The 18,297-nt window shown below is 47.0% G+C and overlaps 1 protein-coding gene across 3 annotated transcripts in view; it reads right to left on the reverse strand.

The window, feature by feature from the left end:
* Positions 1-18,297, reverse strand: part of LOC132392948 (obscurin-like protein 1) — a 225,440-nt gene that overhangs the window by 82,510 nt on the left and 124,633 nt on the right. For all 3 annotated transcript variants that reach the window (XM_059967558.1, XM_059967557.1, XM_059967556.1), the window contains exon 25: positions 16,014-16,126. In XM_059967558.1, coding sequence (XP_059823541.1) covers positions 16,014-16,126 — 113 coding nt within the window. The remainder of the gene's footprint in view (positions 1-16,013; positions 16,127-18,297) is intronic.

The raw sequence follows: 18,297 nt of genomic DNA on the forward strand, positions 1-18,297 counted from the left end.
GGGGTCAGACACAGAGTGAAGCTCCCTCTACACTGTCCCATCACACACTACCAGGGTCAGACACAGAGTGAAGCTCCCTCTACACTGTCCCATCACACACTCCCGGGGTCAGACACAGAGTGAAACTCCCTCTACACTGTCCCATCACACACTCCCGGGGTCAGACACAGAGTGAAGCTCCCTCTACACCGTCCCATCACACACTCCCGAGGTCAGACACAGAGTGAAGCTCCCTCTACACTGTCCCATCACACACTCCCGGGGTCAGACACAGAGTGAAGCTCCCTCCACACTGTCCCATCACACACTCCGGGGGTCAGACACAGAGTGAAGCTCCCTCTACACTGTCCCATCACACACTCCCGGGGTCAGACACAGAGTGAAGCTCCCTCTACACTGTCCCATCACACACTCCCAGGGTCAGACACAGAATGAAGCTCCCTCTACACTGTCCCATCACACACTCACGGGGTCAGACACAGAGTGAAGCTCCCTCTACACTGTCCCATCACACACTCCCAGGGTCAGACACAGTGAAGCTCCCTCCACACTGTACCATCACACACTCCCAGGGTCAGATACAGATAGAAGCTCCCTCTACACTGTCCCATCACACACTCCCGGGGTCAGACACAGAGTGAAGCTCCCTCTACACTGTCCCATCACACACTCCCGGGGTCAGACACAGAGTGAAGCTCCCTCTACACTGTCCCATCACACACTCCCGGGGTCAGACACAGTGTGAAGCTCCCTCTATACTGTCCCATCACACACTCCCAGGGTCAGACACAGAGTGAAGCTCCCTCTATACTGTCCCATCACACACTCCCGGGGTCAGACACAGAGTGAAACTCCCTCTATACTGTCCCATCACACACTCCCAGGGTCAGACACAGAGTGAAGCTCCCTCCACACTGTCCCATCACACACCCCCAGGGTCAGATACAGATAGAAGCTCCCTCTACACTGTCCCATCACACACTCCTGGGGTCAGACACAGAGTGAAGCTCCCTCTACACTGTCCCATCACACACTCCCGGGGTCAGACACAGAGTGAAGCTCCCTCTACACTGTCCCATCACACACTATCAGGGTCAGACACAGAGTGAAGCTCCCTCTACACTGTCCCATCACACACTCCCGGGGTCAGACACAGAGTGAAGCTCCCTCTACACTGTCCCATCACACACTACCAGGGTCAGACACAGAGTGAAGCTCCCTCTACACTGTCCCATCACACACTCCCGGGGTCAGGCACAGAGTGAAGCTCCCTCTACACTGTCCCATCACACACTCCCAGGGTCAGTCACAGAATGAAGCTCCCTCTACACTGTCCCATCACACACTCACGGGGTCAGACACAGAGTGAAACTCCCTCTACACTGTCCCATCACACACTCCCGGGGTCAGACACAGAGTGAAGCTCCCTCGACACCGTCCCATCACACACTCCCGAGGTCAGACACAGAGTGAAGCTCCCTCTACACTGTCCCATCACACACTCCCGGGGTCAGACACAGAGTGAAGCTCCCTCCACACTGTCCCATCACACACTCCGGGGGTCAGACACAGAGTGAAGCTCCCTCTACACTGTCCCATCACACACTCCCGGGGTCAGACACAGAGTGAAGCTCCCTCTACACTGTCCCATCACACACTCCCAGGGTCAGACACAGAGTGAAGCTTTCTCTGCACTGTCCCAACACACACTCCCGGGGTCAGACACAGAGTGAAGCTCCCTCTACACTGTCCCATCACACACTCCCAGGGTCAGATACAGATAGAAGCTCCCTCTACACTGTCCCATCACACACTCACGGGGTCAGACACAGAGTGAAGCTCCCTCTACACTGTCCCATCACACACTACCAGGGTCAGACACAGAGTGAAGCTCCCTCTACACTGTCCCATCACTCACTACCAGGGTCAGACACAGAGTGAAGCTCCCTCTACACTGTCCCATCACACACTCCCGGGGTCAGACACAGAGTGAAGCTCCCTCTACACTGTCCCATCACACACTCCCAGGGTCAGTCACAGAGTGAAGCTCCCTCTACACTGTCCCATCACACACTACCAGGGTCAGACACAGAGTGAAGCTCCCTCTACACTGTCCCATCACACACTACCAGGGTCAGACACAGAGTGAAGCTCCCTCTACACTGTCCCATCACACACTCCCGGGGTCAGACACAGAGTGAAGCTCCCTCTACACTGTCCCATCACTCACTACCAGGGTCAGTCACAGAATGAAGCTCCCTCCACACTGTCCCATCACACACTCCCAGGGTCAGACACAGAGTGAAGCTCCCTCTACACTGTCCCATCACACACTACCAGGGTCAGACACAGAGTGAAGCTCCCTCTACACTGTCCCATCACACACTCCCGGGGTCAGACACAGAGTGAAGCTCCCTCTACACTGTCCCATCACACACTCCCAGGGTCAGTCACAGAATGAAGCTCCCTCTACACTGTCCCATCACACACTCACGGGGTCAGACACAGAGTGAAACTCCCTCTACACTGTCCCATCACACACTCCCGGGGTCAGACACAGAGTGAAGCTCCCTCTACACCGTCCCATCACACACTCCCGAGGTCAGACACAGAGTGAAGCTCCCTCTACACTGTCCCATCACACACTCCCGGGGTCAGACACAGAGTGAAGCTCCCTCCACACTGTCCCATCACACACTCCGGGGGTCAGACACAGAGTGAAGCTCCCTCTACACTGTCCCAACACACACTCCCGGGGTCAGACACAGAGTGAAGCTCCCTCTACACTGTCCCATCACACACTCCCAGGGTCAGACACAGAGTGAAGCTTTCTCTGCACTGTCCCAACACACACTCCCGGGGTCAGACACAGAGTGAAGCTCCCTCTACACTGTCCCATCACACACACTGCAGGGACAGACACAGCATGAAGCCACTTCTACACCATCCCATCACAGACTCCTGGTTTCAAACACACATTGAAGTTCTCTCTACACTGTCCCATCACAGAGTCCTGGGGTTGTCACAGGTGAAGCTCCTTGAACATCATTCCATCGCACATAGCCCCATTGCACATTCTAGATCATGACTGCATGTTTATTGGATAAAGAAAGAACACTTTGCTCGTTGGATAAATCTCCCAGACTGAAGGTTACGTGAACAAAGAATTAACTGTTTAATATGCAATACATATCAATCTCACTGTTAACCATTTCCTGTGGCAAGAAAACATGACATTTTCAAAGCATTTTTAATGATGTGAGGATGTCCATGGTTCCCAATCACTGAGGGACCTTTGTGTCGTTCTCACTGATCAATTTCAAGTTCACATTTTTTGACATTGAACTTTATAGGTGTACACAGCTATATGGAACACTGTTCCACATGTATCACTTAAAATAATAATAAAGTATTCTGTGGAAGTCCAAGTTGACACAAAGTGCATATACAACATATACATAACCGTATACTGCTGCTGGTGCTGTCATAAATAAAGTGTACCGGGTGGTTACAGGGTGTTTGGAAGTCTGACTTCCCCATGAAACTCGGTGCTCCTCGTACAACACGCTGCCCGACCTGCTGAGTTCCTCCAGCAGGTTGTACGTGTTGCCTTGACCACAGCATCTACAGTGTACTTTGTGTTAACTCTGTGCTCCTGACTCTCCATGGAAGAGTCACTGATGTGCATTAGGGAGTGGTCAGCCTGCACATTCCTGAAGTCAATAATCATCCCTTTAGTCTTGTTCATGTTCAGATTCAAGTTGTTGTGCTGATATAAAGTTAGAAACACTGCAACTATAATAGACAGGGACCCTTGCCATGCGCAGCAAGATCCCGACCACTGGCAGGATCAGTATTAGTCCCAGGACACTGGTTTCAAGGTTTAAAATCTTTAAATGCGTTGAGTCTTGGATTAAGGATTAACTTTATTGGTCACTTGTGCATTGAAACATACAGTGAAATGTGTTGTTTGCATCAACAGCTAGCACAGTCTGAGGATCGCTGTGCTTCTGGTGCCAACATTGCATGCCCACAATTTACTTTGCCCAACTCATACAACTGGGAGGAAACCGGAGCATCCAGACGAAAGCCACGCAGTCGTGGGAGAAGAAGAAAACCCCTTACAGGCAGAGGGGGGCATTGTGTATTTAGCATTTCAGTAATATTGTTTAATTCTTTGATTGCTTAAATAATTCATTACAGGGTATATGTAAAAGTACGTGAATGATCCGTCAGCACGTCAGCCTGCCACCACGTTGTACATGTGCGTCTCACTAAAACTAAGAACATACATGTGTTATCTCGGTTCAGTGTTTGTCTTTCGATTAGCTTCTATGTTTTCAAGTTACAAAATGTAACAATGGTGAGGAGGAACTTGCTAACAAACCTGAGGCGACTACATACCTGTTGACGCACAGCATGATGATCAAGTTTAAAAAAAAGCACCGTGAGACATTCTAATTTTTACAAAATGTGAGAAATGGTCAAGTAAAAAAAAATCACCACACATGCTTCTTCATGAAGGAAAAGGAGATGGTCTAGTTAAAAAATGCAGAAAACGGACAAATTCCCAGGTTCATGAACAATGTACCTGGTGATTATAATCATAGATTTAAAAAAAATAGAAAAGACTGGCTATATCAGAAAAAAATTAGATGAGTTCGATTGCACAACTTGATATTGTATATTGAGCAAATTAGTTGTATCTTAAAGCAAATGGAATAGCTGATGAGAAGCAAGTGCCCGTTTTACTGAGTGCAGTGGACTTAAAGGCATACAGTTCACTCAAAAGTTTGACTGCTCCAACTATACCAGCTAAAATGAGCTTTGCTGATATTATGAAAATGATGCAGGAAAATTTAGAACCAAAACCACTGTTGATTGCAGAACACTTTAGGTTTCATAAATGGAATCAAAAGAAAGGGAAGTCCATTTCAGCTTGTTTGGCTGACTTGAAGAGACGTTCTGAGCATTATCAGTTCAGTGATGGGCTTAACGATACACTGAGAGATCATTTTGTTTTGGAATCTTCACAGCAACAGCTCCTAGCTGAAGCACAAATTACATTTTAAAGAGCAGTTGAAATTGCTGTATCAATGGAGACAGCAGCCAGAGATGCAATTGAATTGCAGTCAGAAATGAAAGTGACCATTGCAAAAATTGCAGCAACTAGACAGAGGTCTGCCAGGCCAAACAAATTGTGCTACCCTCGTGGCAGGGGCTCACATACTCCAGACCAATGCAGGTTTAAAAGCAAAACTTACAGAAAATGTAACAAAGTAGGACACATACAAAGAGCATGTCAGGCAAACAAAAATAAAGGGACTGCACCGGAAAGAGATAAAGATTTAAAAAAAATCACATTGAAGTTTCAAACTGAGCGCTAATCTCCATGCTGTTGCGGAAAGATCTGATAATGATGAGAGTGACATGGGACGAGTTAGCTTTGAGGTTTATAATGTGAAAATTAGCAATAGATAATCAATATGGCTTACACCAGAAATGAGTGGCAAATAAATTAAAACAGAATTGGACATTGGCTCGGCTGTTTCAGCTATTCCACAAAATAAGTTTGAATGGCATTTCAAAGTTACTAAAGTGAAGCCTGCTATGAGCTTATACTGGAGAAGGGGTAACTCCTGTGGGAATGACATTTGTTACAGTGAAATACAACAAACAACAAGCCACACTGGGTTTGTATTTGTTAAAAGCAGGAAGGCCAGCATTGTGGGGCATGATTGGCTGAGACAACTACAGTTTGATTGAAGATCTATCCACTATTTCCATTCCACATCCCCTGTAGGAGAGTCAGCCGAAAGTGAATTAAGAAAGCTACTGGATGATGCCACAGCAGTGTTTAAGAATAGCACTTGAACACTCAAACATATCAAGGGTAAAATAGTGTTAATTGAAAATGACATAACCATGTTTTTACAAAGCCCATCTGGTTCCTTATACATCCATGATAAAGTAGCTAGTGTGAAAGACCACATGGAAGCTGTAGGAATTCTCTCCAAGGTAGAATAGAGCGCATAGGCAATGCCAGTTGTCCCAGTAGCCAAGAAGGATGGGTCACAATCGTACCAGCTCTGAAAGCGGATCAATACCCTCTGCCCAGGATAAATGATTTCTTTGCAAACCTTTCTGGAGGGAAACACTTCAGCAAAGTGGACTTACCTGGGGTCTACCTACAGGCAGAGATGGAAAAGTCTAAATTGATTCTCACCATAAACACACACAAAGGGCTTTTTTTGCGACAATAGCCTTATTTTTGGAGTAGCATCCGCAACTGCACTCTGGTGGAAAGCTATGGACCAGCTGCTGCAAGGCTGCCTGGGCACTGTGTTACCCAGATGTCATCATTGTTACCATTAGGATGACAAGGAACATCTCCAAACTCTCAAGACAGTGTGAAAAAGATCAGAACGTTATGGGCTCAAAGCACAATGCAACAAGTGTAAATTCTTTAAGGTAACCATCACCTTCTGTGGTCACACCATTGACACACAAGAATTACACAAGTGTACCGAGAAAATTCTAGCGATGATGGATGTTGCAAGACATGTCACAATTGTTGCCCTTTTTAGGATTTGTTAATTACTGTAACAAGTTATTGCCAAACCTGACTACTGTACTCCACCCCTTGAACTCATTACTGCAGATCGGGAAGAAATGGTAATGAACGAACCACTGTGAAGTAGATTTCTGAAAGACAAAGGAAATGGTGATTTGGACATTACGATCCACATAGTCCAGTAAATCTCGCCTGTGACACCTCACCTTATGGTAAAGGTGCAGTCATGGCACATGTGATGAGGGATGGAAGTGAACGCCCCATAGACTTTGCATCACATTCTCTTACTGCTGCAGAGAAAAGTAACACACTGATTGACAAAGAGGCCTCAAGTCTGGTTTGGGGTATAAACCAGTACTTGTATGGACAAGAGTTTACCCTCATTACTGATCATCAACCATTAGTGTCCATTTTCAATCCACAGAAGGGTGTTCCACTAATAACAGCAATACAGAAATGCAGCGAAGGGTTCAACTACAAGATTGAATTCAAGAGGACAACTTATCATGGAAGTGTTGACCCTTGGAAAAGGAAATACCTGAAAAATTTATGAAAGAGGACACTCCTCTTGACATATTCTCCCTCATACAGATTGAAAGTCTCCCTGTTATGGCAGGGATGATCCAAATGGAAAGACCTCAGGACTACATGGCAACACAAAATGACTGGAATGTGCAGCAGAAATTCCAGTTCCCCATATTTACGATTCGTCAGACATGATTTTCTTTTCACAAGTCAGCATGGATTTGTGAAAGGAAAATCATGTCTGACGAATCTTATAGAATTTTTTGAAGATGTAACTAGTAGAGTGGATAGGGGAGAGCCAGTGGATGTGGTATATTTAGATTTTCAAAAGGCTTTTGACAAGGTCCCACACAGGAGATTTGTGTGCAAACTTACAGCACACGGTATTGGGGGTATGGTATTGATGTGGAGAGAGAATTGGTTGGCAGACAGGAAGCAAAGAGTGGGAGTAAATGGGACCTTTTCAGAATGGCAGGCAGTGACTAGTGGGGTACCGCAAGGCTCAGTGCTGGGACCCCAGTTGTTTACAATATGTATTAATGATTTAGACGAGGGAATTAAATGCAGCATCTCCAAGTTTGCAGATGACACAAAGCTGGGCGGCAGTGTTAGCTGTGAGGAGGATGCTAAGAGGATGCAGGGTGACTTGGATAGGTTAGGTGAGTGGGCAAATTCATGGCAGATGCAATTTAATGTGGATAAATGTGAGGTTATCTACTTTGGTGGCAAGAACAGGAAAACAGATTATTATCTGAATGATTAGGAAAAGGGGAGGTGCAACGAGACCTGGGTGTCATTGTACACCAGTCATTGAAGGTGGGCATGCAGGTACAGCAGGCGGTGAAAAAGGTGAATGGTATGTTGGCATTCATAGCAAAAGGATTCGAGTACAGGAGCAGGGAGGTTCTACTGCAGTTGTACAAGGCCTTGGTGAGACCGCACCTAGAGTATTGTGGGCAGTTTTGGTCCCCTAATCTGAGGAAAGACATTGTTGCCATAGAGGGAGTACAGAGAAGGTTCACCAGATTGATTCCTGGGATGGCAGGACTTTCATATTGTGTTGAACTACATACCGGTCTGGACACGCCCCCCCCCCCCCCCCCCGCTGACTGCTCTGTTGGGTGGTGGTCACCTGCTGCTTGTTTTTTCTTCCAGCCAATAAAATTGATGCACCATCAATAACTCTCGGAGACGTGAGGCGAACAACTATGATATCCTGTACCGGCCTGGAAGGCTCAATGAGCCCCCTGATGCCCTATCCCGGGGAGCATGTGCCAGCACGCAGCTCGACCAGCTATACACCCTCCATGCAGATCTTTGCCACCCGGGGGTCACCCGATTTTACCATTTCGTGAAAGCCCGGAACCTGTCTTACTCCCTTGAGGACATCAGGACGATGACCAGGGACTGCCAAGTCTGCACTGAGTGCAAATCGCACTTCTAATGTCCTGAAAAGGCACAACTTATCAAGGCCACCCACCCCTTTGAGCGACTGAGTGCCAACTTTAAGGGCTCCCTTCCCTCCACCAACCGCAATGTCTACTTTCTCAACATAATTGACAAGTACTCGCAGTTCCCCTTTGCCATCCCCTGCCCTGATACCACTACCACGTCCGTCATAAAACCCCTGCACCAGCTCTTCACTCTGTTCAGATATCCCAGCTATGTCCACAGTGACAGAGGGTCCTCATTTATGAGTGATGAGCTACGCCAGTACCTGCTGGCTAGGGGCATTGCTACTAGTCGGACCACGAGCTGTAATCCCCGGGGAAATGGACAGGTGGAGAGGGAGAATGCCACAGTGTGGAAGGCCACACTTTTAGCCCTTAGGTCAAAGGGGTTGCCGGTCTCTCGATGGCAGGAGGTCCTCCCTGAGGCACTCCACTCTATCCGCTCTCTGTTATGTACGTCCACCAATGCCACCCCTCATGAGTGCCTGTTCTCTTTTCCCAGGAAATCTGCCACTGGGACCGGCTTGGCTGACATCCCCAGGGCCAGTGCTGCTCCGGAAACATATGAGGAGCAATAAATACTCCCCACTGGTCAAGAGGGTTCACCTTCTACATGCGAACCCCCAGTATGCCTACGTGGTCTTACCTGATGGGTGGGAGGACACGGTCTCCGTACACGACCTGGCGCCCGCAGAAGCAGCAGACCACTACCCTGAACACTCCACGGTGACAATGAACCCTGTACCCAAGGTGACACCGCACACACCAAGCCCTACACAGACTCCTCACGACAATCCCATACTGGGCGCCTCGCACACGCATATACCAGGTGCCTTGCACACACGAGGGATCACTGACGCCTAGTGGGCTGACACCTCCAGTCAGGCCGGAAGCAGCACAACCACTGTCTACGGTGCAATCACCACCGGCACCTGTGCAATCACAGCCTGTGCAGATTCGACCACCTGATAGACTTAACCTGTAAATATACTTGTAAGAAACTTCACCCCATGGGGACCCTCTTTTAAAACAAAGGTGGGGTGAATGTGGTGAACTACATATACCTGTCTGGACACGCCCCCACTGCTGACTGCTCCTGTGGCTCCTCCCACAGACCCCGGTATAAAGACGATTGGAGGCACTGCCCCCTTCCTCAGTCTCCAGGATGCAGTGTGGTGGTGAATTGCTGCTTGTTCTTTCTTCCAGTCAATAAAAGCCGATATCTCGCCTCACATCTCCGAGAGTTATTGATGGTGCATCACATATGAAGAAAGACTGGATCGACCAGGCTTATACTCACTGGAATTTAGAAGATTGGGGGAGATCTTATTGAATCGTATAAAATTCTAAAGGGATTGGACAGGCTAGATGCAGGAAGATTGTTCCCGATGTTGGGGAAGTCCAGAACGAGGGGTCACAGTTTAAGGATAAAGGGGAAGCCTTTTAGGACCGAGATGAGGAGAAACTTCTTCACACAGAGAGTGGTGAATCTGTGGAATTCTCTGCCACAGGAAACAGTTGAGGCCGGTTCATTGGCTGTATTTAAGAGGAAGTTAGATATGGCCCTTGTAGCTAAAGGGATCGGGGGGTATGGAGAGAAAGCAGGTACAGAGTTCTGAGTTGGATTATCAGCCATGATTATACTGAACGGCGGTGCAGGCTCGAAGGGCTAAATGGCCCACTCCTGCACCTATGTTTCTATGTTTACCAGTGCTGGGATGAATGAGTCCTTTACAGGGGTTGCTTTTTGTGGGGATTGAGAGCTGTTGTACCATCCAAGCTGAGATCTAAGGTGTTTAAGGAGCTACATGCTGACCATCTAGGTGTGTTCAAAATAAAGGTATTGGTTCAAAACATTGTCTGGTGGCCTGGGATAGATCAGCAGATCAAGCAGCTTGCCATGCACTGTTTGGACTGACAACAAGTCCAGAAGAAAGGTGACCAGACCTGACAGAACCACTTCCTGCAGTTCCAGAGTCAACTCCTACAACCATCACCAGTGAGGCCCAGAACCTGGGATTGTTTCACAGCCACAAGTTTCACCTGCTAAGCAGAGTGACCTTCCTACCTGTCAGGAAAGATACTATCCCACAAGAGTAGGAAACTCTCCACAGTGATTAAATCTTTAGGCCTGAATGGAACAACTTAAAATTTACTATGTTGTGGATGTCAATATCGGAGGGTGGAGCGTAGTCACGATGGCGCTAAGCGGCAACTTCCTTTGCTTGCTCGGAAACAGTTCTATTTCCATCTTTCATATCTCTTTTTTCCTTTTCAAGGTTATTTTGAAGACCCTGACCTGGAGTTATTCTCTGACTTTGCGGGCGTGGGACCCGTTGTCAGGGCCACACAACCAGTCGCTTTTTGATATCCCAAGGACACGGCCTGGAAGACTAGCGCACCTTCAGGGTGCCAGATTTTCGTGGCTCTGGAGACGGGCTGATTCGAGGCCTGTGCCTCTACTGAGGCATCACGAGAGAACACGGAACATCGGAAGCAGCGGGTTAACTACTGGCTACATGCCCAGAGACCTGAGCTTCTCGGGGGCCGACACTCTGGGTGCTCTCTCAGAAAAAACGACACAACAGACTTTTAAGATCATAATCAGCAAGTTATTTGTTATGTCTCCCCTCTGGCTGTGAAATGGGGACACCTTGTTTTCCTTTATTAAAGAGAGAGAGAGAGAGAGAGAGAGAGAGAGAGAGAGAGAGAGAGAGAGAGAGAGCCTGTGGTATGTTGAATTACCAGTGAACGAGTAGTCTTTGGGGTACTGTAAGTCTGTCCTTTACTCATGATTTGCTGCACTCTAGTGCTGGTGGGTGTGGGGGGTTCCAATGCTTTTTTGCTGGTGGGGGGGAGGTCATTGCCTTGCTGCTGCTTGTGTGTGGGAGGGGGGATCGGGGGGGGGCCTTGGGGCTCTAGCATTTATCTGTCATTCATTGTTTGGGGCACTCCTCTGTTTTTGTGGATGTTTGCAAAGAAAAAGAATTTCAGGATGTATATCGTATACGTTTCTCTGATATTAAATGTACCCATTGAAACCTATTGGATGTTAATGTATGATTGGCAGGTGGCATGCCTTCTAACCAGGTGGTGGGCAGTGTTGGCACGTGACAGTCACGACCCCTCCAATACAAGGTCTCTATCAGCTTTGCACATCTGGACACTGCAATTTTTCCCATTCTTCTTTACAAAACTGATCAAGCCCTGTCTGTTTGCATGGGGATCGTGAGTGAACAGCCCTTTTCAAATTCTTAATTGGATTGAGGTCTGGACTCTGCCTTGGCCACTCCAGGACATCAACCTTGTTGCTTTTAAGCCATTCCTGTGTAGTTTTGGCTTTATGCTCGGGATCATTGTCTTGCTGGAAAACAAATCTTCTCCCAAGTCGGTTCTCTTGCAGACCGCATCAGGTTTTCCTCCAGGATTTCCCTGTATTTTGCTGCACTCATTTTACCCTCTCACTTCACAAGCCTTCCAGGGCCTGCTGCAGTGAAGCATCCCCACAGCATGATGCAGCCACCCCCATGCTTCACAAGTAGGGATGGTGTGTTTTTGATGATGTGCAGTGTTGGGCTTATGCTAACCATATAAGTTAATCTGATGGCCAAAAAGCTCAATTTTGGTCTTATCAGACCATAGAACCTTTTTCCATCTGACCTCAGAGTCTCCACATGCCTTCTGGCAAACTCCAGCCGAGATTTCATGTGAGTTTTCTCTTTGCCACTCTCCCATAAAGCTGTGACTGGTGAAGCACCTGGGCAACAGTTGTTGTATGTGCAGTCTCTCCCATCTCAGTCATTGAAGCTTGTAACTCCTCCAAAGTGGTCATGGGTCTCTTGGTGACCTCCCTCACTTGCACAGTCACTCAGTTTTTGAGGACGGCCTGCTCTAGGCAGATTTACAGCTGTGCCATATTCTTTCCATTTATTGATGATTGACTTAACTGTATCTAAGGGATACTCAGTGACTTGGAAATTTCCTTGTATTCATCTGCCGACTTGTGTTTGTTAATAACCTTTTCACGGAGTTGCTTGGAGTGTTCTTTTGTCTTCATGGTGCAGTCTTTGCCAGGATACTGACTCACCAGCAGTTGGGCCTTCCAGATACAGGTGTATTTTACTACAGTCAATCGAAACACCTTGACTGCACACAGGTGATCTCCAATTAACTAATCATGTGACTTCTAAGAGCAATTGGCTGCACCTGTGATGATTTGGTGTGTCATAAGAAAGAGGGCGTATACTTATGCAATCAATTATTTTGTGTTTTGATTTGTAACTAATTAGATCTATTTGTAGAGATCTGTTTTCACTTTGACTTGGAAGTGTATTTTTCTGTTGATCAGCGTCAAAAAAAGCCAATTTAAATCCACTGTGATTCAATGTTGTAAAACAATTAAACATGAAAACTTCCAAGGTGTGGTGAATACTTTTTATAGGCACCGTAGGAGTTGTATTATATAGTATAATATAATTGAAGTTGGAGTTTATAGCTGAGCAGGGAGGAGTGTTGTGTATTTAATATTTCAGTAAAATTTCAGTAATATTGTAAATATATTTTATTAGGCATTCTATGTTTGTTTAAGTAATTCATTACAGATTATATGTAAAAGTACGTGATGGGAAACATCATCATGCCACCACATTAAACGTGTGTGTCTCACTAAAAGTATTAAGAACATATTTGAGTTATCCCAGCTCGATGTTTTCATTAATTAGTTTTCATGTTTTTGGAGTTACAGAACATACCAGTGGGAATTGATTCCAGATTGCTGGTGTTGTACTGTGAACCACTGCACTGACCACTGCACTGCCCACTGCACTGACCACTGCACTGCCCACTGCACTGCCCACTGCACTGCCCACTGCACTGCCCACTGCACTGCCCACTGCACTGCCCACTGCACTGACCACTGCACTAACCACTGCACTGCCCACTGCACTGCCCACTGCACTGCCCACTGCACTGCCCACTGCACTGACCACTGCACTGCCCACTGCACTGCCCACTGCACTGACCACTGCACTGCCCACTGCACTGCCCACTGCACTGCCCACTGCACTGCCCACTGCACTAACCACTGCACTGCCCACTGCACTAACCACTGCACTGCCCACTGCACTGACCACTGCACTAACCACTGCACTGACCACTGCACTAACCACTGCACTGCCCACTGCACTGCCCACTGCACTGCCCACTGCACTGCCCACTGCACTGACCACTGCACTGCCCACTGCACTGACCACTGCACTGCCCACTGCACTGCCCACTGCACTGACCACCTTGGTGGGTTTCTGGATTGAACTGCCAGAGGGTGAGACGATCACAATTTGTAGAAGGCATTTTGAGCAGTACATAAGTAGGAAAGGTTGAGTGGGATATGGGTCAAATAGAGGTAAATTGGACTAGTTCAAGTAAACATGGGAAAGTTGGGCCAAAGTGCCTGTTGTCATGATGTATGACTTTATGTCTCTATCACCGAGCCAGAGGTTCCCATTGGGTATGGTGAGGGAGAGCATTTGGAAGTGCAGGTTATTGATTGTGACGGTCACAAAAGAACACAGAACAATACAGGCCCTTCAGCCAACCTTTTAACCTACTCCAAAATTAATCTAACCCTTCTCTCCCACATAGCCCTCCATCCTTCCCTCATCAACGTGCCTATCTAAGAGTCTCTTAAATGTTTCTGCCTCTACCGACCTCCCACCCAGCAGCACGTTCCACACACCCACCATTCTCTGTTTAAAAATATGTACTTCTGATATCACCCCTATACTTTCCTCCAAACAATTTAAATTTATGCCCTCTTTCTATTTCTGCCCTGGGAACAGGCCTCTGGCTATCCATTCGATTTTTGCCTTTTATCATCTTGTACACCTCTATCAAGTCATCTCTTATCCTCCTTCTCTTCAGAGAGAAAAGCCCAAATTCCCTAAACCTATTCTCAAAAGATGTGTTCTCTAATCCAGGCAGCATCCTAATAAAGATCTTCTCAGCAGCTATTTTATTTAATTTAACACAGTACAGAGTACATGCTTCTGGCCCAGCAAGCCACACCGACCCATCCCAAACACAGAACAATTTACAATGACCAATTAACCTACCCAGATTATCTTTGGAATGTGGGAGCAAACTGAAGCACCTGTATTCCACAGGGAGGACGTACAGATACTCCTTACAGAACTGCTCTGGAATTGAACTCCAAACTCCAGATGCCCCGAGCTGTGATACTGTCGTTCTGACTGCTATGCTACTGCCACATCCTTCCTATATAGAAGTGACCAGAACTGAACAAGTGTGGTCTAACCAGAGTTTTATAGACTTGCGACCCTTGAACCCAATTCCCATCTCAAGAAGGCCAACATACCATATGCCTTTAACCACCCATTCAATGCCTTTTATCATCTTACTGTATACATCTCCATCAATCACCTCTCATCCTTTTATTAGTCAAGGCATTGACTTCACAAGTCAGGAGGTTATGCTGCATCTTTCTAAAACTCTGCTTCGATAGATAGATATTTTATTGATCCCAAAGGAAATTACATTGTCACAGTGCACAGATATATGAATATTAGAAGAGAAGCAGAAAGGATTAAAATAAGTGACCACAGGAGGAGGTCATCACTTCCTGGCTACAGGCTGACTCATTATAGAGCCAAATGGTAAGAATGACTGGATCTGGAATATTGTGTGCAGTTCTGGTCACCCCACCATAGGAAGCTTTGGTGAGGGTGCAGAGGAGGCTGCCTGGTTTAGAGGACACGTCCCACCATGAGAGGCTGGATAAGCTTGAAGGGGAGAACTGATAGAGGTTTACTAAATAATGAGAGGCATAGATAGAGTGGACAGAGAGCATCTGTTTTCCCACCAGAGGGCATGCATTGAAGGTGAGAGGGGTAGGTTCAAAGGGGATGTGAGGGGTAAGTTTTCTCACTCAGAGAGTGGTGATGCCTGGAATGCTCTGCCTGGTATGGTGGTAAAGGCAAATACATTAGAGACTTTTAGGAGACGTTTGGATAGGCACATGGATGTGAGGAAGCTGTAGAGATATGGATGTGGTGAAGGTAGGAGGGATTAGTGTTTGGGTGTTTTTGATTCGTTTTTTAGCTGGGTCAGCACAATATTGTGGGCCGAATGGCCTGCACCTGAGCTGTACTCTTCCATGTTCTATGCTCCAGAGAAAAAAGCCCTCGCTTGTTCAACCTGTCTTTATATGACAAGTCCTCTAATTCAGGCAGCTTCCTGGTAAATCTCTTCTGCACTGTCAATAGAACTTCCACATCCTCCCTATAATGAGGCAACCAGAACTGAACATAGCATTCCCGGACGAATGGAAGCCAATGTGCCATTTGTGAGCAGGACACATCATACACAACTATACTCCAAGTGTGTAGTTCTATTCGTACTTCTGTTCCTTTCTGCCCAAGTTAAATCTTTGCTAAGATTCTACCCACCTTATGCCATCTGACCTCCACGTTGGGACGGGACAGTTCGCACTCCAAGGTGACTACGGTGGTTTCGGGGACTTGCAGGTCCTTCAGTTGTCTGGTGAAGGTCACAGGGGGCTCTGAAACAGATCAGGGATACGGCAGGGTGAGCGGGATACACTTGCCTCATGGGATACAGGGTTGTCATGCAAGGACAACAAGTGACAACATTCCTTCTCCACCCAGTTACCACATGGGCAAGTGTGTGCGCACACACATACACCCCCCCCCCCCCCCCCGAGCAAGTCTATCATGAAGGTGGACAAATAAAATTTTATTTTAATTAGAGATATAGAGGATCTCCTGGTCCAATAGACCATGCAGTCCGGTTAAAGAGATATAAAGAGATTTTGAAACCAAGGGATTCTGCAGATGCTGGAAATGCAAAGCAACACACAGTAGATGCTGGAAGAACTCAGCATGCCAGACAGCATCAATGGAGAGGAATAAACAGTTGGCAATTTAGGCTGAGACCTGGTGAAAGGTGTCTACCTACAATGTCAACTGTTTATTTCTCTCTAAGGTGCTGTGTTCCTCTAGCATTTTGTATGTATTAACGAGATTACCCAATTACATCCATGTGACCAAATAACCTACTAACCCATACGCCTTTGGAACGTGGGAGGAAACCGGAGCCCGTGGGGGAAACCCACGAGATCACGGAGCAGCGGTGGAATTGGACGCGGGTTGCTAGTGCTGCATAGCATTACGCTGTCATGATGCTCATTGTAGTTGTTTTCTCTGGGTCATCAGAGACCGAAAGGAAACCCACTAGAAGTTTATAACTGATGAGGGGCACAGGGAGTGTAGAGAGTCACGAGTCTTTATCCCTCAGATTAGAGGTCAAATGCTAGTGCACAGACACAGAAGGCGAGAGGGGGTACGTTTGAAGGAGAATTACAGTGTGTGTTTTTTTTATACAGAATGGTGAGCACCTGGAACAGGCTGCAAGGCGAAGGTGGCAGAAGGAGATTCAATGGCAATGAGTAAGATGCGTATAGATAATCACGAGATGGTTCGGAAGGAGGGATATAGACCGTAAGCAGGAAAGTAGGATCAATTAAATTAGCATTGCTGCCAAAAACCAGGTGGGTCAAAGGTCCTGTTCATAGGGTGTACTGCTGTATGCTAAGTTGCTCTGTGGGAATTCTAAGCAGGTGGGGACACACGTGGGTGAGAGTGGTCAATTGATGGGACTCATGGCAATATGACGGGTCAATAGTTGGCACACAGGGCAGAGTGAGAGGTCACCAGTTCAGGAATGGGTCAGTGTGTGAGGTCACCAGTTCGGACATGGGTCAGTGTGTGAGGTCACCAAACGTCGGTCAGCATGTGAGGTCACCAGTTCGGACATGGGTCAGTGCGTGAGGTCACCAAACGTCGGTCAGCATGTGAGGTCACCAGTTCGGACATGGGTCAGTGCGTGAGGTCACCAAACATCGGTCAGCATGTGAGGTCACCAGTTCGGACACGGGTCGGTGCGTGAGGTCACCAAACGTCGGTCAGCATGTGAGGTCACCTGATGGTACACAGCACAGTGCCAGCAGTCAGTAGATGGGATATGGAGGAGTGAGCACTGTTCACTCTAAGGTGTGTGTGTGTGTGTGTGTGTGTGTGCGCACATGCACATATCTTTTGCTACTAGCGCACAAAGGAATTTAAACTGCACACAAAAGGTTGTCACCCTCTACCCCAGGGGTGGGCAAACTTTTTGACTTGAGGGCCACAAAGGGTTCTAAAATTTGACAGGGGGGCCGGACCAGGAGCAGATGGACATAGTCTTTTGATAATACACCTCATAAGAGAAAATAAAATATCATGGGATATGTAGAAAACATGTGCTTTAATTTCAATTGAAAATGAACAAATGCATTATAACAAAATATCTGTCTTTGAAGTCCCATGGTATTTAGCTATTTATTGAAATGACTTTTAAAACACTGAAAATTAAATGAATAAAATACAGCTTTTTTTAATAGTAACAGTTATTATTTTAAAGCACTGAAAATTCTGTTATCCTTCAAGATATTATCATCATCACTCTCCTCCTGACTGTCTTTATTTCAAAAACGGTAGGAGATGCAGGTCTACTTGTCCTGCTCCTTCTTATTCAATTGTCCCCTGTGCCAAAACTCAACAACGACCCGCACAATGACAGAACAGTGAGAGCGCGCCAGTATGCGGAGCTCTGTGCTCGCAAATCCCCGCAGGCTATCTCCCTTAGCCGGAACGCTGACTAATTGTGAGCCGG

Source organism: Hypanus sabinus, chromosome 4, assembly GCF_030144855.1.
Source record: "Hypanus sabinus isolate sHypSab1 chromosome 4, sHypSab1.hap1, whole genome shotgun sequence".
Taxonomy (NCBI): Eukaryota; Metazoa; Chordata; class Chondrichthyes; order Myliobatiformes; family Dasyatidae; genus Hypanus; species Hypanus sabinus.